We start from the raw sequence: 25,117 nt of genomic DNA on the forward strand, positions 1-25,117 counted from the left end.
TCCAGTTTTAGAGCTCATCAGCCCCAACAGAGGAACAGATGGCTTTCCTGCCAGCAAGGAGGGAGGGGTTAGGCAGTCCATATCGGGCCAGAGAAGACAGGGAACTTCCTTGAAACAAAGGGAGTTTCGGCAGCTGCTTGGGAATATTCTTTAAAGTCTCTGTCTTGAGTTAGACTAACCACCATTGGCTCCAGTTATAGCCATTAACAAAAGAAATGAGTAAGGGAGAAGCCCCACATCTATTAGGAGGAATGGAGAGATGAAAGTTAGAGTCCTCTTATTCTCTGCTTGTCTCATTTCTTCAAACACAACAAACAACACAACAGACAATAAAAAGACGGGACAAAGACTACCGCAGACCCAGCGGCCCTTCTTTGACCAGATATCAAGTCTAAGGTTGTGCGAGATATAATCCCAACTCAAAAACACTTGCCGCTAGTGGGGATTTTCCCGGTCCCTTGACCGCCTAGGGGGACTCCAAACCCCTGGCAGGCCCTTGACCGCCAAGGGGGACTCAAACCTCTGGTGACCATCTAGGGGGACTTGAACCCCCGGTGACCGCCTAGGGGGACTTGAACCCCCTGGCAGGTCCTTGACTACCTAGGGAGACTTGAACCCCCTGGCAGGTCCTTGACCGCCTAGGGGGACTCGAACCCCCTGGCAATCCTCCAGTGGAGGGATGGGGCATCCCCACATCCACTCCAGCCCTGGGGAGCAATACTGTGTCCAGTTTCTCCCCGGTGGGCCATACCCCTGGAGCTCCACAACCAGACAGACAGACAGACAGGAACTTGAAGGATGGGGTCTCAAGAGCTTACCTCTGGAGGCTTTTCCCAGAAATTCTGATGCTGGCTCAGTTCTCATTGTTTAATCCCGGGAAAGCCCCAAATGTTAGGTCCGTTATTAAATGAAACGAGACTGAGACAAAATGAAAGTTATTTAAAGTTTTATTTTATGCCAAGTATTAGAAATCAGACTGATTGGCCAGGGGAACAAGACTGAAACAAAGTTAAAGTTATGCAAAGCTCTATTGAATGCCAAGCATTAGAAGTCAGACTGATCAGCCAGGGCTGTCTCCGAAGAGAGCGACCACCCCCAGCTTACAGGCTACCTTTTATTGGGTAAAACTGTAACCCATATTTTGATATCTCAACCCACCGGGTTTGTGTGTCTCTTGTTGATTGGCTAGTTTCATCCGGTCTGGTGACGTGTTATTCAAGATCACTCCATACTAGGAACCGTTACAAACAGTACTTTCTGGGAAGGCTTAGTCAGTTAACATATTCAGTGTGAATAATAAGATTGTCGTCCTTCCCAAGATGGAGTCATTTTGGTTTGGGCAAGACCTTCTCACTGTTACAAACAGTACTTCGTACTGATTAGATGTCTCTATCCGGCCTGACTTGTCCTTATATTTTGGGCTCTGATATCAGGAACTAGCCAAATACATTTTACTGGTTTCCCGGACTTGTTTCTAAGTAAGTTTCTCTGGGGGGGAGAGTCAATTTATGTTTACTGCACAAACAACAAAATGGCTATTTACCCAAGATGGAGTCGCTCTGGCTAAATAGGTCCTTACAGTTGGGGTCAGTTTCCTATAATCCCATACAGGAGCCCTGGTGGCTTCATGGATCTGAACTGCATTGAGGCAAAATAAGGAGGGCCTTTTTGTACCCTATGCGAGCCAGTCCTTGGCTGAGCTCTGCCCCAAGAAGAGGGAGTATGGGAGCCTCCTTCACCAAGGGTAGTGCTCCAAGATGGAGGCAGCTGTGCTCCACTGGCTGCCAACACTCAAAACAGGACAGGTGGGTTGGCCACAGAGGGGATCTGAACAGAGCCCCAGTGGCCTTCGTGATGCTTGTTACCCATGGCTGCACATTCATCCATCTACTTGTCTGTCTTGGTAAATGGCCCACTTTTTTACCTAGCCACCTGGATAAATGCACACCTAGACTCCTGTTCACCTTGATATATGTACACCTGTCCATTCAGGTTTAGTAGCCCACCCACTGATCTGTGCGCCTTGTTAAGTTCGCACCTGCCACAGAGCCATCCAAGCCTCCAAGCCTCCAAGGGAGTGAGCCTGCCCACAGAGGCAGCAGTGATCCTGGAAACACAAATCCAATCAGAGTGTTCCCCTGCTTCAAATTCACAGGATAAGAGGATCCTGAGGATTAGTCCCCTTGTCTCTGTGGTCCTTCAGCCCCTGGACTCTACCCCTTCTGTCCATCTGCCCTGTTGGCCTCTGCCGGCCCACAATCCGGGTCAGCCCCTCCAACAAGCACAGGGCACAGCCAGCCTGGCCCATCGTGGCCCCATCCTGGGGCTCATTGTGGCCTTTGCAGAGGGGCCCTTCTCACTCAACCCACTGCAACACTGGAGATCTCAGGATGCCTTCCTCTGCACCTGCTCCATCAACAACCCTAGTCTTCACTGGATGCCCTCACTTCTGTTTCCCACTCGGAAGAGCAGACCTGGTTGCTTCCAGAACTGGTCAAAGCTGGTCAGTACCAAAAGAGAGGGACAGATGGAGGGAGGGTGGAGCAGGGCCTCTCGGGGTTGGGAGAGGTTGGAGGATCTGCAGATGAACCCTGAGAGATCATTGGCTTTGTACAGTCAGACTGGAGTGCAAGGCAGGCCCAGCAAGGTCCAGGTCGGGTTTGGGGACTAGGTCTCAGCAAGTGCAGAGATGGTGCCAGAGGAGGCGGGGCCCTTGTGGTTCCTCAGAATCCAGCAGAGATGGCAGCCAGAGTGAGAAAGTGGGGAGGGGGTCCTCAGCACAGTTCAGGGCTGCAGAAAGCAGACTCAGGATGGAGGTGGGGAGTCAGGACCCTTGAGCCGTACCCCCTCCTTCTTTCTCCAGCCCCTCCTCCCACATCCCCTCCTCTTCCCGGACCCCCTTTCTTGCCTCCCTCCCAGGCCCGGCAGTCGAGGCCATCAGGATTCCCCTGATTGCTTTCTTTCATTCTGGTGCCTTTCTCTGCAGCAAACGGCGCTAATGCCTCCTTTATCACGGAATTAGAGGATTTGAGGCCGATAGCACAAAGAGGCCCTCGATAGCGGCCATAATCAAACGCCAATCGCCCGATCTTGAGCGGGACGGGGAAGAAAGCGAGCGCCGGGGATTAGCGCAGGACCCGCGGTCCCGCCAGGCTGAGATAGTATCGGCTCGGTCGCGGGGCTGAAGCTGCCGGGGAGGGCCCGGCCGCGGCTGTGGAGAAAGGCCGGCTTAGCTGCTCAGCGCTGGGGATTCTGAAGCCATTAGGGGGGATTAGCACCCGGGTTAATCTGCTTTGGCTGCTCAATTGTCAGCAGGGAGTGCGCAAGCGGTGGAGGACACCTCTGGCCCCAGTGGCCCCGAGGCTGGTCTCGGTTTCCCCAGCTGACTGGACCAAGCCTGGTCCATGCACACCCTGTTTCATCAGGCCAAAGGGCTGATGCATGGATCTGGCCCGCTAGGTATGAAAGGAGCCAGGCTCTTGGCTCCATCCTCCACCTTTGCCAGCCTTTTTTTGGAGATTGGGGAACACAGTCCCCGCCCATCCTTGTGGACACCCTTCCCTTCTGTCCTCCCCATCTTATCCTCCCCCAACTCCATCTGGTTTTGATCACCCCTCGGAGCCCTGGGCATCAGCTTCCCTACTGAACTTGGCTTCCTCAGTAAAGCACAGGCCCTCCCCATCATGACCAGGAGGCAGGTCACAGGCTGGGGGATGCTGATGGAGATCAGCAAGGAGCCACCACTTGTAGGCTATCCATCTTTCCCTTGGAGTCCCTTTAAAGGGTCTGGACCCCGAGGGGGCATATTTGCTGCTCTGTTCAGTCAGGAATGATGTGATGCCCCCTGCTGCCCCCCCCCCCCTTATCTTCGGTCCTTGCTCCCTCGCTGAGGCATAGTGGGGCTGTGCAGGCAGGGACCTCCATAGTCCTAGACAGGTCATTTGTCTCTGCCTGGGTTTTCCCATCTGTGAAACAGGGCCGGCTGAGGGGAAGGTCCAGCCAGGAGGCACTGCCCTCCAGTTGTGCAGCCTGTGCTCACTGCTGCCTTTTGTAGGGTCACCCCCAGCCCCTAAGCCTCTAACTGGCTTGCTAATGACAGGTCCCTGGAGTGGGAGACTCAGAGGGGTGTCTCTGCACCATGTAGGGCTCCTCTTCCACGGATGTGGCAAGGCCACTACACCTTACATGAACCACAACTGGTAGGAAGCTGGCCAGGCAGGCAAGACTGGAAGGCGGGGGGGGGGGGGGGGGGGGGATGCAGTGGAGAGGCTGGTGGAGCCCCCTTGGTCCCATCCCCCGACCCTATCTGCTTTCTCACGGCTGAGGTTGGGATCACTGAAGTGAAAATCTGCAGGAGGAGGAAAAGACACAGTCCAAAGTCCTTCCTTCTCTTTGCAAACCATCTCCGGAGCCCAGGCTCTGGAGTGGACACGGGTGAGGCTCAGGCCCAGGCTCTGCGCGGCCCCCGCCGCCGCGAGCTCGGGTCTGAGTACACAGGAAGGTAACCACGTGAGGGGGTTTGTGCGGGAAAAGGGGAGCAGTCCCTCTACCTGTACATAGGTCAGGCAGGGCCGGAGAACAGTGTGAATCACAAGGTAGAGGTCGGGGGTGAGGAAGAGTGTTTGAGGACGAGGGAACAGCGCGTGCCGCCCGTCCGGGGGTGAGGCCGAAAGCAGACTGCCGCGAGAGAGGTCCAGCCCAGGGAAACAGCCATCAGCAGGCGGGGCTCGGGGGAGGGGGGGGCGGGGGTTTCCCTCGGGCCAGCGTGTCAGGAGAGGCCGCCGGCAGCGTCCGCTGGGAGCCGTCGGTCGCAGGGGAGGGCGCCTCAGACTTGGGAGAGTGGAGACGGTGATTGGGTTGGCCGCACGCCGCGTGGTGCGAGCCTGCAGGCGAGGTCGGCCACTGGCGGTGAAATACGAGGGCCGGGGACTGGTCGCAGCGACCGGGACCAGTCTAACGACACCCCAGACTCACAGACCCGCGACCGAAGTGCGGGAGCGAGCCTATGCCGGCCGGGAGCGCGCACGTGACGTCATCACTACGAGCCGCCCTCGACTTCAGGGCGCGAGTGTCCCCACCTCAGGGAACTGCGGTTCCCTCTCAGGCGTGGGCGGCTTGCCCACTTCGTACCCTGCTCTCCCTGCGTGTCCCCAAGGCCGGGAAAATCTGGTTCCTTCTTCACAAATGGACCCGGGAAGCCCCCTGGGTGCTTTCTGCGCTCATAGGCCCGCGTCCCCGAACCTCCAATGGCGAGTGCTGAGAGAGGCCCTGGTGGTCTGTGGCCTTTAGCAGACAGCCTGGGGGCGCAAACGGGTGACCATGAGAGTGGACCCTTTGTCCCTCGGCCCTGGCAAGCGCAGCATCTTTCCCATGACGTGCTCCGATCAGCCTCCAGGTCACAATCGCAGGCAGTTTACCTTGCCCCCAACACCGCCCTGGGGGCAGTCTTCCAGACACCCGGCGCTGGGCGTTCTTCGTCAGGCCGTTGGGCAGCGCGGGTAGGGAGGGCACTGCGGGTTTCGGTCAGCCTGTGTGGGGCACCCAGGGGCGGATAAACAGGCTGGCCGGAGAGCTTCAGCTGCACCAAGCCCGTCAGAGTGGTAAAACTGCCCAAGACCCCAGCGTTTTCAGTGCTTTTCGGCTAGGGCCTGAGCAGCAGGCCGCTGTAGAAATCTGAGCGCTGCTTAGGAGCCGAGGGAGTGAGTTGGTTTATCCCACGAGGTCGCGTCAGGAGATGGTCACCCCGCCCGCGGCGGAGCCTCCCAGGTCAGGCCTAGTCAGTGGAGGATAAGTGGGAGGTGGGCGTGGCCTGCCAGGAGTCAAAAGTGACGACAGATGGGGAGGGTCAGGGTTTGACCTAAACCGAGTGGGGACAGGGGAGAAGGGGAGTTTGCCTTTATGGAGGTGGGGAGATACCAGACCACAAGCACCTTGTTTTCCATGATTCACCCCACATCGTTGGCCTAGGTCCAGTTCACCCATGATCCCGAGTGTTGTCTGTGGCCCTCCAGTTGTCCTTTCAGGCCAGCTCTTCACTGTGCATACATCTCTGTCCTTGTCCCTGGGGTGTCCAGTCCTCTTCCCAGAACTTGATGCGGCAGGAACTCCTCTAGACCCTGTGATTCTGTGCCCCTTACTAAAGACCCTTCTCCAGGGAATCTGAAAACTTGCAGGAAGTAAAAAGAAAGGAAAATACTCTGGCATCCTCAACTGAGATTCTGTTTGCTATAAAGGCTAAGGGCACAACCCGAAAAACATAATTCTCTTTGTTGGGTAAAAGGAGACAGACCCATCTGTCAGGGGTGACTGGTTTTTTCAGTGTACTAAGCTCTGACTGGCACTCATCACCTACACAAGGACATGGAAAAATCCAGGGGATGCCCGTGCAGTAGTGGCAGGGGCAGGGGGTAGGTTCAAGGAAACTGGAGCTGGAGGACAGCTGCTTGAGGGCCTCTGCCTAAGGGGGGAGTAGGACCCCCTCTTCAGCCCCACAGCAGTGATGACAGGGCTGGAAGCTGGCCAAGCCCTGCCCTGGGAGTAGCCACCACCTCACCCTCTGCTCCCTTGCCCTGTCTCTGAGGCCATTGTCCCTTCTGGCTATATTACGTTAGGATTCCAGGCTGGAGGCCATGCTAGATGGTGAAGGCTGCCTGAGGCTGAGTGCAGGCTAGCTGTGGCTTCCAGCTCAGCACAGAGGTTCTGGATATGGTGACGAGGAATCTCCACCCTCCTCTGATATGCAGATTCAGCCACTGGTCATGTCCAGGTTTGTGGTGGACCAGGCTGGAAGTTGAGTCTGTTCTACCTCCCAAGTCCTTGAAGATCTGCACACACCTCTGCCACTACGCCTCCAAGGCCACAAGGGCAAGGGTCCCCTGCTATCGTCCTCCTCTCTGCAGCCTTTGGGTTCTTGGTTAAATGCAGCTGGGCTCCCTCCCTCCAGGTCCCTGCCTGCTCACTTCCATCCAGCCTTGTCGACCTTCCCTCAGCCTGGACACAACCAAGCCCTTTACGGCACACAACAAGCCCTTTACGGCACCCGATACCACTCCCCCCTCAGGGTCTCTTCCCTCCGGTCTCAGCTCCAAGATCTGAGGCTGCCTACTAATTCAGGTAATGTGTGAAGGAGGTGGGGTTGCCTCCACCAGAGTGCGTGGCTCTTCTGTAACCATAGTCTCTGGGGACTCAATCCAACTCAGTCTTTTGTGGCTGGGCTAACTGCTGTCCACATCCTGCTGTGAGGCACAGAAAAGGGGACCTGGGCTATGGTAGGGCCTGACCTTCCTGGAGAGAGAATGGGGGATAGGTTGCTCCTGGGTGGGGGATCCCCATGTCCTACTCTCAGACCAGTGCAGCCTCAGCCCCATCCCCCCAGTGAAGGGGACAGGCTTCTGGAATGCTGGTGTGTAGTCAGTGAATAGTTACCATTCCTGGAGGTCAGTATGGGGGGGGGGGGGCATTGAGTCCCCTCAGGGGTCAGCTGCGGGGCTTTGCCTGCTCTAGGAACTACCTGGAACTCTGGCAGACTGTAAATAACCTTCCGCAACCCAAAGAAAAAAGCTATGCATGCAAAGGCTTCCTGTGTTAGGCATTGTTCTAAGCAATTTATATGGATGGGCTGGGTTCTTCTGTCACCCATTTCACAGATTAAGAAATTGATGTTAGGTGACTGGTTCAAGGTCACACAGTGAACAAATGAGAAGCCAGGGTCCTGTTCCCCACCACTGACCACAGATGCTATTTTCTTCCCTAGCCTCAGTGGCCTGTGCCATGGGCCAGCAATGCCTGTCACCACAGTGAAGCTCATGAGGCCCAGAGCCAGTGGCCTGTGTCTGGGCCTGCAAGCTCTGGAATGTGTATGGGAGACAGCCCCTGGCCCCTGCAGGCAGGCAAGCTTTGCTGTGGGTCCCTCTCTCCTCAGTTTTGACTAAGACTGGTTACCTCCCAAGAAGAGTTGAGTGTGCACTGCCCAGTCCTTCAAGAACATTTTCCTTGTACCCCTAAGCTCACAATTGTCACTCAGATCTGTCGCTGATCCCTAAATGCCCCAGATCTGGATGTCGTGGAAGCTTGCATAGGTAGGGCAATCTCCCCTAAAAGGACCAGCTTTTAGGGACCAGACCTGCTTACTGGAAGGCTTCTGTTGGCAAGTTATTTCCCAATCTGAGCCAAACCCTTGCATGACTCTTACCCATGGATCACTTGGACAGCAAAGTGCCTTCTGCCCCCGCTCAGCCAGGGGCCTGGTTTATTCCATCCTGCTCTCAGGACTCCACTTTGGCCCCAGGTTGTGGTTCCCAGCTCCTTATCTGGGGGATGGGCTCTTGGGCCCCAGACACGCACTTCTACCCTGTTTAGCAGGAAAGCTGCCTCTCAGCCAGGGTAAAGGAGGGAGCAAAGGGACTCTGCTCAGAGCCTCAGTAATTGGATGCCCCACAGCACTTCCCCACATTAGACCACAGAAAAACTGTGAGGAGTAAGATGGTAAGCTGGGCCAGTTCTGTACTTTGTCCACTCAGTGCTGCCTGCCAGGTGACCCTGACGGCATGTCTACCAGCTGACCCTGCAGAACCTTGCTCACAGGCTATGAGCATGGCCTGGACACAGTCCAAATGTTCTTTGGTGTAATGGTGCCAGGCCTCTTGGGGGCTGATGCTGTGGTCACAGCTGGCTCACCCACCAGCCTGCCTACTGCTCTGCTTCCTCATTCCCCTGCCAGTATCCTCTGGTGAAGGGGTGGGCCTGCTCTTTGCAGAGGCATGGACACTCATTATCCACTCACAGATGGGTCCACACAGGGACAGGAGGCTGCGACAGGATCCGGTTTATTCTGCCATGGGAGGGTGGTCCTGAGAGTGGCGGATGCCACCCTGTCCCGGGCGGAGGGAGGGCCCAAGGGCCAGTTAAGGCCAGTGGCGGGAGAAGCAGGGGGCACATAGCCCCTGGAATGCGGTGAGGCCAGGCTGAGGCCCGGAGGCAGCTGTGGTAGGCCGGGGCCAGTGCCCCTGCTGCCCAGGGTGGAAGGCACCGGGCTGGGACCGGGCCATGGCTACAGGGCCGTGGACCCAAGCCACATGGGCACCCCGGGAAGTGGGGCACAAGGTCACATGACAAGGAACATGAAACACAGGCACACGGCTCATGAGTAAGCACATGGACAAGTGGGCACAGATTCACAGGCCAGAGGGACACCCAGCCTTGGCCGGACACACGGACACAATGGTGGTGTCATACACACCACGGGACACACGGCACTAAGGGACATGTGGACTCAATGGCTACAGGGGACAGACCCAGGCCATGGAGTGCAAGAACAGGGAAAAGGGGCCTTTTGGCACGACTGCACTGGAATCGTGAGAAGAGGGCAGAGGGGACTGGTCTGGAGGCACCTGGGGGCAAACCCCATGCAGAACCCCTCGGGGACTCAGTCTGTCTTCCACACTTTGTTAAGTAGCTTCACCACTTCATCGTAGATGACAAACACGATGGCCACGTCCAGGCAGACCCGGCCCAGGCGGGGGATGGTGCCCTTGTAGAATCTGGGGTTGTGGGGGAAGAGGTAGGAGGAGAGAAGGCAGATGAAAAACAGTGTCCCTGGACAGTGAGAGTGGGTCCAGGCATCGGAGGGACAGAGGACAGGAACCTAAAGGTAAGGACTCCCTGAGGGATAGCCTGGAGCTGGCAGTGGGTATGGGGTGAGGCCCAGGTAGAAGGCTAGGGAGGGCCTAGGGTAGGGACCATAGCCCTTCCCCTCCCCCACTCACGCCTTGAGCCCCTCATTCCTCAGGATCTGCAAGCCACAGTCCCACGTATTCCGGTATTTGTGCGCCTCCAAGCCCTGCAGGACAGCATCATGCCACAGGGTTCAGCAGCTAACCCCTGTCACAGACTCCCTTACCCCCTTCCTGGCCCCACCCCCACCTGCATCCGGGTCTTGATCACATCCAGAGGAGTATTCCCGAAGACACTGGCTGCACCAGCGACAGCTCCAAACACTCCGGTGATCAGTGGGTTCATGGGCTTGTTGGGGTTGTCCCCTGGATGTGGGTGGGAGTTGCAATCAGAAAATGATGGGAAGGCAAAGGGGACGGCTCTTCAGGGCTGAGGGGGAGCATGGACCAGAGCCTAGGAATGTGGGGGCCCCCAGGAGGCCAGGTTCTGGCAGGGAAGACTAAAGAGGAGGAGCGTAACCCAGAGTGGTTGGAGGTAGGTCTTGGGGTTGCAGACCCAACAGATACATACCCCTGTACCAGTTTCTCAGGGAGGTCATGACGAAGAAGCGGATGGCCTGGTTAGATCCCTGCTTCAGCACGGTGGCTGTGAGGCCCTGGTAGGTCCCCTTCAGCCCTGGGGAGTCAGCAGGCATGGGAGTCATACTGGTGCCTTTCAGGCCCCAGCTGGGGAATGGGGAGCAGGGCGAGTGGCACACCAGAGCACCAAAGCAGGAAGTGGAAGTTCAAGCCAGCCTGGCCTAGGTCCCTGGCCCTACCTGAGAAGGAAGGTATTATGGCTTACCTTGTTCTCGTACAATCTCTCTGACCCCGTGGAAGAATCCTCTATACTTGGGGTTGGGGGAGGTCTGGTCATGGATGAACTTCACCTGTGAAAGGAAAGCAAAGGCCCTAGCTCCCAGGATGCCCCTGGAAGGGCACACTTGGCCCTTTGGCTCCCAGCCCCAGGGCCCACAAAGATCAGATCAGGATTGGTGATGCAGCTCTTTACCTGGAAACAGGGCCACCCAAGGCCACCATGAGACACAAGGCCCCAGCAAGCAGGAGGGCTGGCCTTACCAAAGAGTCACTGCAATTGTGTTTGCTGGTTATTTCCCACAGTTTAGGCGGGAACATGTTATCTTATGTTTTCTGTTTATAAAAGCGTTTTTTTTAAAAACCCCAACAGTTGTCCCATGCCTTTAGGACAGAGTCCAGTCTCCAGAGGAGGTCCTTTCTGCACACTTCCTGCACCCAGCCCCCCCAGGCAGTTCCCCCTGCACACCCTGTCCTGTTCCAGCAGGACCCTCTCCACCTCCCTGGTCTCCATGGAGCACAAAAGCAGGATGATCCCAGCCACCCTAGCACCCCTCTGCACAGCCTCCCCCAACTGGACCCTCCCCACCTTTATGGTCTCCATGGGGCACACGACGACCACCGCTTCTGCCACGCCGGCACCCAGGCCACAGAGCAGTCCCCGGGTGCTGTCCAGGCGTCCCTGGGGATCTCGCATGTGGTTGCTGAGGAACTCAAACATCCCGAACCTGGAAACGCCAGGCAGTGGGGTGAGAGGGGCTACAGCTCCCGGGGATGCCCTCCCACGGCCACCCACCCAAGCCCACCTCACCTGACCGCCGCTTTAGGGATGGAGCCGTAGAGCAGGGAGCTGAGACCTCGGTACAGGCCCAGGACGCCATGGCTGCGGACCGTTTGCCGCACGCAGTCCCCTGGATGAGGGGGCGTTCAGCGACCCCAGGCGCCCGAGAGACCCGCCCCCCCGCAGTTCCCCGCAGCCCACCAAGGCTGCTCCCCGAGAGCAGGGTCTGGCCGTGCCCTCTGGGTGCCGGCCTTCTTGGTGGCGTGCCGCCCCGCCAAGGGCAGCCCCCTACTCACCAATGCCCCGGTACCGCGGAGGGTGTGAGCGCTCGTCCAGCTGCAACTGTGTCTTCACGTACTCGGTGGGGAAGGTGATGCAAATTTCGATGCCGCCCGCCAGGCCGCCTGAGGGGACCGGGGACCCTGAGACCACCGCCCCGCGGCCGGGTCGTCCTGCCGGCAGCCGCAGGCGCCCCGGCCCCTCCCCCGTCCCGGACTTTGTCCCACTCCATTGGTGTAGGGGAGGCCGGGCAGCGTCCCCTGCCCCGCCCACGTAGTCCTGGCTAGGCGCGGAGGGGCGACGAGCCCGGCGATCCCCCACGCGCTGGCTAGGGACCGGGGCCGCGCCCCCCGGTCCGACCCGGAAGTGGGGCGGGGCCTCGGCGTCCCGGGCCCACCCGGAAGCGCGGTGGGGCCAACGGAGGGGGCAGACAGGGGGTATATGTCCCGGAGGGGCCCACCTGCCAGGATCGCCTTCCCCGGGTGCGTCAGCTTGGCCTTTCCGGACGCGGGCGCGGCGGCCGCCAGAGCGCGGGGAGCGGCCATGGCAGGCGAGGAGGCGGGGCGCCCGGCGTCGACCTCGGGTCCGAGCCTCCGGCTCTCCGCGTTCGGTCCGCGGCGACGGCGGCGGCCGGTTATGGCCCGGGGGGCGGGGCGGTCGCGTCAGCTCCCCGGCTCCGCCCCGCGTGGTCCGAGGCGGGCCCCGCCCCCGGCCCGCCCCTCGCCGGCCGGGAAACTGAGGCCGGGGAGGGGCAAGCGAGGCAGGCGCCGGGGCGGGGCCGATAGCCCAGCCAATGATCGAGCCCAGGGTCCTTGGGAGGCGGCGCTGTGCCCGGGCCTGGATCTGTGGGTCAAGGTGCAGTTTCTAAAACCCGCCCCGGCATTAGGCAGAATCCGGCACGGGAAGGAGCAGGTCTCGTGGTCGTGGCGTCGGCCTGAGCGACCGGAGCCCCGAAGATCAGGGTTGGAGAGATGTGCAGACCACTTCCTCCCCCATGGGGCACATGGGGCTAGTCTCATCCCTGATGTTTGAGGATTTGGCATTCCGAAACCCAACGGGTTGTGAGGCTACCATTCCCAGCTAGGTATTTAGAGCTCCATGCGGAGCACGCAGGAAAAGATCCCCAATACACCCTGGCTATCTCCCCCTAGGCAGCTTCTTCCCTGGACCCCCATCCCAAAGAGGCCCCACCAATTCTTTTGTCCCCTGCTACCCACACCAGCATCAAGCAGGGAAGCTTTGGCCTTGATAAACCGACTTTAATATTCATGATCGGCAGGAGGCTCAGGGCCAGGTTAGAAGGTCCTTTCAGTTGCGTCTGCAAAGTGGCCTGAGGGGGCAGCTCCGCCAGTGCAGAGGGAAAGCTGGTCGTCCCTCCCACTAAGGGCGGGGAATCCCTGCCGAGAACTCCCCAGGAATGCCTGGCTCCAGCCAGAGAGCCTGGAGGCAGAAGTCCACCAGAGCTGTTCTTCTTGGGCAGTCAGTGGTTACCCTGGCCTCCCCTGGTTTGGGGATGGCTTAGAGGCTGCATCATCGGGCCTCAGCAAAAATAAATAAATGTCCAGGTGTCCCTGCCTCCCATCAGGGTCCTCTGTGCTTGCGGGGTGACACGCTCCTTGAGGTTATCCCCATAGAGTCGTGTTGCCACTAAGCACCCACTACACGCTGAAGCCATACACAGGAGGCTGGGTGAAGGCAGGTGCAGCAGCATATCCATAGGGGAAGCCAGCAGGGGCAGGGCCTGCCCCAGGGCCTGCTGTCAGCATCAGCTGCTGGCCTGCAAAGGGAGAAGCAGAAGGAGGGTGAGCAGAGTTCCTGCTGCCCCCGAGTGGCCAGGGGCCCAAGAAGCAGGGTCGGAGACCAGCCCTGACCACCCAAAGCTCAGGCACTGGAGAAGAGGGGCCTAGAGACAAGGACAATGGGAGTTGCTGCTGTGGGGCCAGCTACAGAGGCTGGCCAGGCTAGGGGGTAAGCTAGTCCCAAAATGGGACACTTACTTAGATCAACTGGCTGGGTCTCAATCATGCCCATCAAAATCTAAAAAAACCAGATTGACATTAATGGTGGTGGTAGGAAGGACACAATGACCCTGAAGAGGACACAGTGGTGGGAGACATGCTGCGTGCTCACACCACACCCTCAGGCCTTTGTTAGTCTCGCAACACACTCCAGAACCCAACAGCCTTTCAGTGCAGAGAACACCAGCTAATCTGTTCAACTGCCAGGCCATCCAGGCAGGCTCTGAAGTCCAAGCCAGCAGCAGCCTCACTGCCTGAGAGCAGGCAGAGCAGCACACAGCAGCAGCTCAGAGTTGGGCAGTGGCCAGGCACATGGAGCAAGCAGGGGTGCCCTCACAGAAGACAGGGACCCTCAGAAAAGGGAGGACAATGGCCGCGCCTCAACATTCTTAGATACTGACCTTCTCCACACCCGGCAGCCATTGTGGCCCTTCTGTCCCCCACCCTTCCATTCCCTCTCTGATCTGAAGCCTAGCCAAGGAAGGACTCCCCTCGCTAGGGGCAGTGGGGTGCCACCTACCGAACAGGAGAGGGGCGGGATCCGCCACATGCTCCTCTCGCTTGCGCAGGCTCTCCGAAGCGTCCAGTCTGTCTACCTGCAAAGAGGTGTAAGCGCTCGAGTGCCCACCTGACAGGCTGCGTTCAGTCTGGGCCAGGAGGTGAGTATGGGGTCGGGAGGCAGCACACCCTCCAGGAAAGTCAGAGTGGGGATGGCTGGAGGGCAGACGCTGTACCCACAGTGACTACTGCCCTGCTCCGCAGGAAGGTGAAGCCTCTATAACTGGGGGGACATGGAGTGCCCAGGGGGGCCCTAGTGACCCCCGCCCTCCACCGCTGTTCCACCACAGCAGTGGCCACTGACTGCGGCCGCTGACTACAGGGTGCACGTGCATCATAGCTCACAGGGCTGGGCACTCCTCTGGATACAGGGGCACTGCCAGAACGGCATAACACTTCCTACATCTAGCTAGTCCAGGCTGCCCACCCCTCCTGAGGAGACCAGTCACCTGACATCTGGGACATCCCACCTGGCAAGGTGGATGAGCCAGTTCAGAAATGGGGGCAGTGACAGCCATCTGAGGACAGGCTGCCTCCTTGCTCTTCCTCAAGCCTTCACCACGGGCTACCCCATGCAGTACCCATGCGCTGGAGTAGACACACCGAGGGGGAGGGAACAGAGTAAGGTGGTGCCAGGGGCCTGAAGGGCAGACAGCACTGTGCTAGCTAGTGAAGGTGATAGCAACTGTGTTTCTGGGACCCCCCCGCCCCCACCAAAATAAGCACTTGAATCAGAAAGAAGAAAAAATTATGTGCCCTGTGTGTACTCGGGCCAGGGAGAGAGCAGGCCAGGCACCAGAACCCTAGCAGAAGCAGCCCCGTTATTGGTCCTGTGCACCCCTCCCCTTCCCTCCTTGGGACCAGAGCTGAGGTGAGGAAGGAGCAAGACAGTGCAGCGGACTTGCAATCCATACTCTCTTCCTTCAGCTGGCTCCCACCCAGGCTGAGGTCTAAGCAAGGTCTGTATTCTCCACTGCGAGAGCCAGGGGGTTCAGGGATGTGGGTTTTTCTCAGAGGGATGGTCCTCAAGCTTCCCAAATGAATCAAGAGGCCCTGGGCCTGGTTCTCTAGGCAGAAAGGGGCCGGGGCCTTCTTGTCTGGGCCCTTCCACCTCACAGCAGTGTAGTCTGTTAGGCCCCAGCCCACATCTCACCACTGCCTAAGAAATCTTTATTGAGCCCACCCTATCCCAACATGACAGGCATCAGGTGTGGTGCTGGTGGAGGAATGTGGGACAACAGCGATACCTAGAGCCATGGTAGCCCCTGCCTTCCTCCCAGGACTATGGGAGGTGTCTGGGGACCCTGGGCGAGGGAGCAGGTCCTTCCAGCAGGAAAGCAGCTGTAGCCCAAGCACACAGCTCCACTCTGAAGTAGCCATGCAGCTGCAGTGTCGACCAAGGTGACGTGGCCACCAGGATGAGCTCCATCATCCAACACAGAGAGGCAGTCTGCTCCTGCCTAGCCCTTAGGCCCCTTAGAGGGCCCAACCCCTGAGGCAATGAAGGTCCAAGTGATGTGAGTTCCTCTTATGTTAACCCATGGACCTTGACTCTAGGAAGAGATTTAAGCCATACATACCCTTCTTTATGTAGGGGCAGAGCAGACAGACTGTGGCTAAGACAATTTAGGGATGGGAAAGGCAGAAACCATGGAACAGTTTCTGAAGACAAGCTCCAAACAGCACAGACACTTCCTTTAGGGAGCTGCCATCCACTGTGGTGGAAGAACCAGGACTCTTGTAAATCCTACCAGTCTGTGTACTTAGTAGCCTGGAGATCAGCCCACATCACCAGGACTGCCCCTCTCCCATCCCCTGAAGAGTCTTGGGAGCCCTCATGCTCAGATGTGCTGTGTGAATGGAACTAGGACACACTCTGGCAGTCCCTCCTCCTGTAGCAGGGAGATGGTCTTGAATGACCCATGGGACAGTCCTTGCCAGGGGCTGGGCAGCTCCCAGGAGGCTCTGCAGGTGGCAGAAAGAGCAAGCCCTCTCAGGCTGAAGCTGGCAGTGCCAGATACCCTCTGCCCCTGCACTTCTTGTTTCTTCCCTAATCCCGTACTAACCCCCCTGAAAGCCCCCTCCCTTCCCTCACACCGCTGAAAAAGACCTCAGCCTAGTGGCCTCTTAGCATCGTGGGGCCTCCATGTGGCTGGAAGAACGTGAGGTGTATGGCTGTATGGGCCAGTAGGTGCTACTGTGGCAGCTTTTATGCAGCCTTAGAAACAAACCAGACTAGGTGACAAGGGTCTCTGGATGGTGCCTCAACTAGGCCCCAGACCGGAACACCTAGGGCTTCCACACAGGGAGAGTTAAAATCAGATACTCCTACCTTGTTAAACAGCTCATCAACTGGCAAAGAAAGCCAGAGTAGGAGGCTAGGGCCACCAAGTGGTAGAAGCAAATTACTGAGAATGAGTAATTCTCTGGATTCCATCCCTGGAAGGGCAGGGAGATGTACATCTGAGCCCACATCAGCTTTGGACCCAAACCTGTGCCTACAGGGGGGATGACTACCTACCTACCTACCAAGATGTTACCATTCCTACTAAGTGCTGAGCAAAAGGGGGTTACCACGACAGGTCTGCCAACAGATGCACCCAAATTCCACCGGAGGCACACTGAGAGGTGAACTGACCATATGGGGATGGAGCCCACGGGCTGTGCGCTGGAGCTCTGCCACCTGGTGCCTCACTGTCCTCTCACCATAAAAGACCTTGGCTGTGGGCAAGCTCACCTGTCGTGTCCCCTAGCAGTGTGCGGGAGAACTGATGCAAGGGGAAGAGCTCAGTTCTATGAAGAGCTCCCCAAAGTGATTTTATAGAATGGGTTAATGCTGGGCAGAAAGCCACTCAACTTTGAAGGCATTAAGCTACTCTCCAAGGTGGGCAGGGCTGGCTGGGCCACCTGGGCTGACTCCCACAGGCCACCAGCCACCATAGGGCCTCCAAAAACCTGGGCTAGAGTCACAGCTGTGCTACGTGGCAGCCAGGGAGCCAGCAGAGAGGCTGTACTTACTTTGCTAAGGTATTCCCTCATCACCTGGATGAAGTAGGGCATGGCCAGGTCCACGAGGTTGTGTCTCCAGGCCAGCTCCAGTACCACATCCGGGGGAAGTAGGTCGTAGCAGGTGAAGAGAGAAGCCGCGAAGCACTCCCGCTTGCCTTCATCCAGGAACCATTGCAGCAGCTTCTCAGCGAGCTCGGCATCTCTGGACTCTGCGGCATGCTGCATAGCGTCCTGCAACCAAGGCAGATGCATAGCTCAGGTCTCTCCTGCCTGGTGCTGCCTTGAGTCCCTTTCTGGGTCAGAAGGATACGGAACAGTGCCAGGCTCTGTGAAGGCCATCCTCGCCTGCAGAGGGGTCTCTGTGCCTCGGATGCCCTCTGGTAGGAAGGGGTACCAGCTCCAGGAGGGCCGTGGAGGGCACCAAGTGTGGTCCTGGCAGCAGGCTCTCACAGACCTGCTGAGATGCCAGAGAGAGGTGACATGCATGGGTGCAGGCACCCTGGGAGACAGGCTCTGGTCTTGTAGCTGCACTGGCATGCAAAGGAGTGCACGGGGCTGCTCGGGGGTAGGACTGAAGAGGGATGGTAACAGAGCTAGCAGGGCTAGATGTAAAGGTCAGAGTCGCTGTGCTTGGCTCAACAACCAGCAGCTGCAAGGCACAGCCAGTGCTCAAGAAATAGCAATCTGCCCGTTCTTCCTGACAAAAAAAGTCCTCTCAAAAATCCCTAATTGCTACTTTCATATTTGTCTAAAACATAAAGAACCATACCCATCCAGTGAGTAGTCATCAGTAAATTAGTGATTTCGATTTTCTAGCCACAACGGTGAGAACCGAACGGCCTAAACTCTCCTGGACCCTCCACCAGGCTTCCACAGCAGGTGTTTCCACAGTTCCCTTCCAGACATGAGACAGAAGGCTGCAGGGGAGGCCTCTCAGTTGGGAGCCACAACCAGTCTCAAAGGCATTCTGCTTGCCCACCAACTGCTGCCTGCTGTGGTGGTCCCAGCTCCCTGCCTGCTCAGTCTTCCGACATGAGACTCCCACATGGGACCCAAAGTCCTCTAAGCCAGCTCAGTGGAGGGCCCTCTTGTCCCCGCTCCTGAAAGGATCCTCTCCCACCTGCTTGTTGCCTCTGCTGAGTCCTGCCTCATCCCCACACTGTTCCTACAAAGTCACCTGGGCTTTTTTAAGTCAGGGGCAGCTCAAGTGACAGCTCCAGGATGCCTTCAGGTCTCCCTGGGCCTCTGACACCAATACGATCATTGCTCGGCACTCTACCCACGTGTCCTCCAGTCCAGCAGGGCCCACCCGTGGTTGGCTCATCTTTAATGTGCACCTAAAAGTGGGCACTTCTCTTCCTCCACAGGCCCAGGGACTGTCTCACGAACTCTCATAGCATCAACTGCCATCATCAGAAAGTGGACATTTCCAGAACCCTTGTGCTCCAACTGTCCAATGGCAGTTTCCTAGAGGATTCGGGGGCAATGAGCCCCACAGATGAACTCTCAGTCTGTGCCCTCTCCCTGCATCCTGAAGCTAAGCTTGAATCTCAGATTTTCCCACACCTTCCCACTTCTTATCACCATACCTGACTCATGTCACTACTGGCACACTTTTCTACCTCGTCCCCCCATTCCTCAACCTCCCTCCCAAACCACTGCCAGCACTTGCCAAGGCCCTGCTCCAAGCTCTCACCCTGTCCTTCAGTGTCCCCAGTCTGTGACTACACCTCTGCAAGCTCCTGTCCTTCAGTCATGGGCACGAGGGGGTCCATGAACCCACACACCTTTGTGTGGACCCCTAGCCTGGCCCTCCCCATGTCCTAACACATCCCCTCATGTTCCACCTGTCCCGCTGGTTGTAACAATCCCAGCTTCCCACATGCAGTTACCACCCTTTCCCCCACTCGATTGGCTCCTTACAGTGCTTACCCAACAGCCAAGCACCGACTGTGCTTTATAACCAACCTCTGCAATCTGGAAACATGCTTCTTATTGCTTTATGACTGTCCTAGAAGCCCGCAGTGCCTACTCACCAAGCCCTCCAGGTGGCACACCGTGACCCATTCTCCCAGGACTTCCACGCATGGCGGGCTCTGCTGCCAAGGCCTGGCTGACACTTGTGTGTGTGTTGGGGGGGGGGTAGCCCGTGCATCATGGACTCTCTAACACCACCCTGGCCTCCACCTACTAGATGTAACACCACTCCTCCAGTGTGACAACCAAACATTCCCTGGGGATCAGTCACCCTCACGGAAAACCAGGGCACTGGAAAGTATGCCCACAACTTTCTGCCTGTAACTTTGTCCTTGTGGGTTCTCCTCCTGGCACACGTTGCTCCGAGTGGGATTGCTGGTTAGAAGGAGCCAGATGCCCTGCTGGCAGCTCCCACAGCACTGCTCGCTCACTCACTCACTGCCCAAGTGATGAGGGGCCATGCACTCAAGACCCTGGTGTGTACACTGGCAGGAGGGCACAGCTGGGAACTCTTAGTCAGGGGCAGTTTCCCGCCGGTGTGTTGTATGCAGCCCCACTGCCTCCCCTTGGTGCCAGTGCCTGAGTACCCCGACGGATTGTCTCAGAGTTCCTCTGTCAGCACCCGAGGAAGGACCATGAACACTGTCACTAAAAGGGAGGACAAGTCACATAACAATCCCAAACTGCAGGTAACAGTCGGGATGAAGCTTGACGTGTCCCTGATGTCCAGGGTTCTGTGGCGTTGGCCCATGTGCTGTGAGAGATGCCTGTCCTCATCCTAGAAAGGAACTCTGGAATGCCAAGGACAGTTCTGGAAGTAACACGTTTAGGTCAAGCTCATGGCCTGAGAAAAGGCTCCCCAGAGGCTCGTGGCATGAGGAACCCTTGCAAATCAGCTTAGCCACACAGCACAGGACAACAATGGCCCTCTCATGCAAGTGCAGTTTACCCCACTGGGGCGATGCTGAGGCCAGGTGGAGCAAAGGCAATGCCTTCAAGGGCCTGGGATCTCTCCAAGCAGCCCACCGTGGCTGGCAGATGCCTGGATCCAGATCCAGACCTGAGGGTGGTAACTGAGCCACCGCTCAATGGCAGAAACAAGTATCATGAATGTAATTTTCACGTTGATGTTTTCATTCCCCATATCTTGATCGACAGAAAGCAAAGTTAGTGCCAATGAATGCTGCCACACTCGGTGTGGATAGAGTGAGACAAATGCCTGCTGGGAAAGATTGAGCTCCACAGGAGCTAGTCTTCTGATCTTAATAACTGTGAAGAGGCTCTATGTTAATGACAGATAATGATTCTACAAACACGCCCCCCTTAACTTTATCCTCTGTGTCCCCATCACAAGCATCTCCTGATAGGGGATTGTGGCCATCTCACCACCCGTCCCCCCCAAACACCAGGAGGCACACATGAGCAGGTGGGGCATTGGGAACCAACCTTGTAGAGACGGTCCTTCTTGCAGAGCTCCACACTCTGGGCCCACCGGTTGTTGCCCTTGTATAGATAAGCTGCAATGCGCCTGAACTCAATCAGCTGGTGCTTCTCCAACCGCTGTGCCAGGGCGATGTTGTCAAAGTTGTCATAGGCATCGATAGATGCCCTCAAACCCTAGGAAGACCCGGCCATTCCATGGGTTAGGGACACAGTGGAGTGGACAACCAGGAATTACTCATTGCCAGTTGCTGTCACCATAGCCTCAGCAAGGCCTCTCCCAACCCACCTCTCGCGCCTTGTGGAGCCTACAACCCCTCCTGTGCCAGGTCAGCCCTTGGAGAAGAGGGCTAGGGTAAGGAGGGGCTCTGTAGTCCCTGGGTGCCCAACACTGGCTGCAGGGGTCCCTAGGGCCAAGGGAAGCCACTGCCCTCCAAGAGGGCTCCTTCCCCCACACCCACCTGGTAATCCTCCTCTTCCGTCAGTAGGTGGTTGAGGGCTTCATTCACACTCTTGTTGTTGTGGCTCTGGACTGACCGTAAGTAAGGCTTCACTAGGGGCAACTGACCTGCCTGAAAAGTCAAGAGAATGGTTAGGGCACTCAGGCAAGTCATCAGGGCAGAGTGGGGGTCCCTGTGACACACTGATGGGCCAGCCACATCTTCTGGACACCCACAACTGATATGCCCTACACATATGAGCATGTGAAGGGCTGCCTGGGTTACTGAGTAAAAGCCAGTTTCACCTGTGGATATTTTGGTTGAAATACAAAGCTATATCCGAAACCTGAAGCAGTTTGATACATTTAATCTTTACATTTTCTAGGGACCAATTTAAAAAAACTGCTTATTAAGGAACAGGGCGCCTGGGTGGCTCAATGGATTAAGTGTCTGCCTTTGGCTCAGGTCATGATCCTGGGGTCCTGGGCTTCAGCCCCGCATTGGGTTCTCTGCTCAGCGGGGAGTCTGCTTCTCCCTTTCCCTCTGTTGCTCCTCCTGTTTGTGTTCTCTTGCTCTCTCTTTCTCTCTCAAATAAATGAAATCTTTAAAAAAATGAATAAAATCTTTGTTTTAAAGATTTTATTTATTTGACAGGCAGAGATCACAAGCAGGCAGAGAGGCAGGCAGAGTGAGAGTGGGGGAAGCAGGGTCACCACTGGGCAGAGAGCCCGATGTGGGACTCAATCCAGGACTCTGGGATCATGACCTGAGCTGAAGGCAGAGGCTTTAACCCACTGAACCACTCAGGTGCCCCCAAAATGCATAAAATCTTTTTTTTTTAATGGGTCCTCAATGGGTTCCATTTTATTTTTTTTTAAAGATTTTATTTACTCATTTGACAGACAGAGATCACAAGTAGGCACAGAGGCAGGCAGAGAGAGAGGAAGGGAAGCAGGCTCCCCGCTGAGCAGAGAGCCCGATGAGGGGCTCGATCCCAGGACCCTGGGACCACGACCTGAGCTGAAGGCACAGGCCCTAACCCACTGAGCCACCCAGGCACCCCTACATAAAATCTTTTAACAAAAATAAAAATAAACTATTTATTAAGGAACTACCATTCAGATGACCTAGATGACCTTGGCCCTACACAGCCTTCTCTGGCTCTGGGATGCTGGGTCACTCACCTTTGAAAAGAAGCTAACAGTCCGGGTGTGGTCTAGCCGGGGTGCCAGCACAAGCAACAGGTCATTGATGAGCAGAGGCTTGTAATCCAAATAGAACTGCAGGGCTTTATAGTAGAGTTCCACATTGGCAACCTGTGGGTGGAGACAGAGCCACAGTGGAGACAGGGTTGGCCCCTGCCAATCCCCAGGCTGCCACCCACATGTCTCAGATGCAGCACACTCCACCATAACTCCTTCCGGTTTGTGGCCAAATGCACTTTATCAGTGAGGGTTGTTGTGACTGCCCCCTTTATGACCAAACACTCCCTCTCCCTCCCAACATGCCCCCTTTCCCACCTCTGACATTTTTCTCCTCAGCACTTGCCCCTCAATGACCTAAGAGGCAGACCTTTGTTTCCTGCCTCGCTCTACTATCTGTTTGTTGCAGGACTGATGCTCAGCTCATATATGTTGAGTGAATGAATGAGGGGTAACAAAAACTAAAACATGGTTTTAACACGGTTTTATCCAAGCAAGATTCCCCCAAGCCTCCCTGCAAAGCTCAGCCTGAGCTGTAAGCAAATTCATAATGCATAGTATTATGCGTCACTGCTCTCAGACAAGACACCATGGTGTTCAGACTGGGCACCCTGTTATGCAGAGGGTTGAGTCTCTTCAGGGTGACCCTGTGCCGCTAGGAAGGCCACCCTCCCAAGCCTGCTGACAGTGGGGCCTGGTGCTCAGAGGACAGCAAGGTGCTTCCTGCCTCCAAAAGGAACATGTGCCAGGTCTGTGGTGATCAGCATGTCCAAGGGAGCATGCAGAGGTCCAAGGGTGCACACAAAGTGTAGAAACATTAGTCATGCTGGACGGATGGGTGGGCATCATGGGAGCTTTCTAGCAACACTAGGTCCAGGTGAGCCAGCAACAATGTGGGCCCAGTGACATGTGCAGACCACATAGAAGAGGACTATCTACAGCCCTGCTCATTACTGGTTCGCTTGCTGGTTACTGACTTTATCCTCCTCTCCACCCCCTGACTTGGACATGCCCCTCTCAGAGCAGAGCACTCACTGTTACCACAGATGCTGACCTAGACTGGCCCCGGGGTCCCTGGTGCTGCCCCTGTCAGTGATCCACTTGCATCAGAGCCCTGGAACCTGCTAATCTTCTAGCCAGGCCCTTTTACTCAATGGTATCTGGATCCAATCAAAGGTCTCCAGCCAGACTAGATGTCTAACAAGCAGAAAGGGAGTGGGGACATAAGGTGGGTTGGAAGGGAAAGGGTATACTGTCCCTGCCTTCTGAACAAGTCATTGCAGCCTTCACTAAAGGATAGCCAGAGTGCTCCACATCCCTCTGCTTAGACAGCAGAAGGCAGAGCACAACTGGCCATGCTCCATTCCATCGCAGTGACTGTGAAGCTAGACAAGACCTGGCCCAGCCACTCCGGGTGGGTGTTGTATTGGGCTGAGCCACCAGTTCGGTGACATGTGGCACTCTGAAGGATCCACTGCTCCCATCTAGGACACTGGCATCTGTGTGGCACCCTCTTCTGGAGCCATGCACCAGGAGGGGAGCACCAACAAGGTCATACCCACTTGTGCAGTTCATAAGGACAGCCCCCGCTGCCCCAGGACTAGGGACAGGGCATTATTCTTGTTTTGAAGAAGAAAATCCGGCTCAAAGATTCTGTCATGAGCTCAAGGATGACCAGTGAGGATGCTCTGGTCCTGACACTTCTTGTGCTACCTGTGAGAAGCACCTACTGTGGGCCAGGCACTTGCTGCTGATCACCTGGCAGGCAGGAAACATGTCCATTTTATGGATGGGGTCAGTGAGTTCATAGTGATGACACTAGCTCAAAGTGACAGAGATGGCAAATGGCTGAGATGCAACCAGATCTGTGTCACCCCTGCCTGGCCCTCCACCACTCAGTCCTATGGATAAGTGATTCTGAAGCTCTCCTGTTATGTGCCCACAATGTCTTCCCTGCCAGGCCACCATACCAGCTGGTGTCCTCTATCCCCCTCTCTCTTCCACATGCAAACTGACAAGACTCTCATGCGGCAGAGAGGCAGAGGCATCGGTGTGTTGCACCAAGAACAGAACTCAGCCGTCAGTTGCGTGAACACTGTTTTGCCACAAGATATGGTCTTGTCAGGGTACTTGTGTGGCTCAGTCAGTGAAGTATCTGCCTTTGGCTCAGGTCATGATCCCAGGGTCCTTGGATTGAGCTCCATGTCCAGCTTCCTGCTCAGCGGGGAGTCTGCTCTCCGTCCCTTCTCCTCCCCAGCTTGTGCTCTCTTATACACGCTCTCTCAAATAAATAAAATCTTTAAAAAAAAATGTTGTCTGCAAGCATGTGACCTCAGACCCAAGATGTCATGCTGACTTCCATCTTTCCTCAAGAATCTTCTGATCCTGACAACCATCAAGGTAGACTGCACTTGGGTCATGGGCCACAACAGCTGCCTGGACAGCTTAGAGCACTCCAGGCACCGCTAAGAAACAAAAAGCACCGCTGCCTCAACCATGGCATGTCATCAACTTTAAAATGCACCCTGAGGGGTGCCTGAGTGGCTCAGTCATTAGGTGTCTGCCTTCAGCTCAGGTCATGATCCCAGGGTCCTGGGATCAAGCCCTGCATTGGGCTCCTTGCTCATTGGGAAGCCTGCTTCTCCCTCTCCCACTGCTTGTGTTTCCTCTCTCTCTGTGTCTGTCTCTGTCAAATAAACAAAATATTTTTAAAAAATGTACCCTGATATCATTTGAGTTCCAAGTGAAAAAGGCAAGCCAGAATTGATCAGGTATAGGTTTTCTAGCATGTTTTTCATGTGTGCTGGGGTCACAGGAATGTGAAATCTGCCTACCCTTCCATCAGCAACCCGCAGACCTGTACAGGGTGGGACATGTGCAGAAGGCC

The 25,117-nt window shown here is 56.4% G+C and overlaps 2 protein-coding genes across 3 annotated transcripts in view; both read right to left on the bottom strand.

Moving 5' to 3' along the window:
- Positions 1 to 8,809: 8,809 nt before the first annotated feature.
- SLC25A1 (solute carrier family 25 member 1) lies at positions 8,810 to 12,241 on the bottom strand. The gene is made up of 9 exons (XM_046026029.1): positions 12,047 to 12,241; positions 11,604 to 11,711; positions 11,338 to 11,437; positions 11,116 to 11,254; positions 10,516 to 10,600; positions 10,243 to 10,347; positions 9,922 to 10,037; positions 9,765 to 9,838; positions 8,810 to 9,539 (listed from the first exon to the last, which is right to left on the bottom strand). The coding sequence occupies exons 1-9, from the start codon at positions 12,129 to 12,131 to the stop codon at positions 9,425 to 9,427; spliced, it is 927 nt and encodes a 308-aa protein (XP_045881985.1). The 5' UTR covers positions 12,132 to 12,241; the 3' UTR covers positions 8,810 to 9,424.
- A 609-nt stretch (positions 12,242 to 12,850) lies between these two features.
- Positions 12,851 to 25,117, bottom strand: part of CLTCL1 (clathrin heavy chain like 1) — a 97,770-nt gene continuing 85,503 nt past the window's right edge. The window contains exons 27-33 of one of the 2 annotated variants that reach the window (XM_046026091.1): positions 22,213 to 22,344; positions 21,050 to 21,160; positions 20,595 to 20,765; positions 17,181 to 17,402; positions 14,125 to 14,200; positions 13,584 to 13,623; positions 13,270 to 13,363 (exon numbers count right to left, since the gene is read on the bottom strand). In XM_046026091.1, the coding sequence (XP_045882047.1) occupies positions 13,604 to 13,623; positions 14,125 to 14,200; positions 17,181 to 17,402; positions 20,595 to 20,765; positions 21,050 to 21,160; positions 22,213 to 22,344 (732 nt within the window). In that variant the 3' untranslated portion in view covers positions 13,270 to 13,363; positions 13,584 to 13,603. Of the gene's footprint in view, positions 13,364 to 13,583; positions 13,624 to 14,124; positions 14,201 to 17,180; positions 17,403 to 20,594; positions 20,766 to 21,049; positions 21,161 to 22,212; positions 22,345 to 25,117 lie in introns of both variants that reach the window. The other variant, XM_046026090.1, reaches the window with a different exon arrangement.

Source organism: Meles meles, chromosome 12, assembly GCF_922984935.1.
Source record: "Meles meles chromosome 12, mMelMel3.1 paternal haplotype, whole genome shotgun sequence".
Taxonomy (NCBI): domain Eukaryota; kingdom Metazoa; phylum Chordata; class Mammalia; order Carnivora; family Mustelidae; genus Meles; species Meles meles.

Coding starts and splice junctions, on each gene's coding strand:
- SLC25A1 (XM_046026029.1), bottom strand. CDS start 12,131: ATGGCCGCTCCCCGCGCTCTGGCGGCCGCCGCGCCCGCGTCCGGAAAG. Junction 11,438..11,603: donor TCCGCGGTACCGGGGCATTG/GTGAGTAGGGGG, acceptor CCCCTCATCCAG/GGGACTGCGTGCGGCAAACG. Junction 10,038..10,242: donor CCTGAGAAACTGGTACAGGG/GTATGTATCTGT, acceptor ACCCACATCCAG/GGGACAACCCCAACAAGCCC.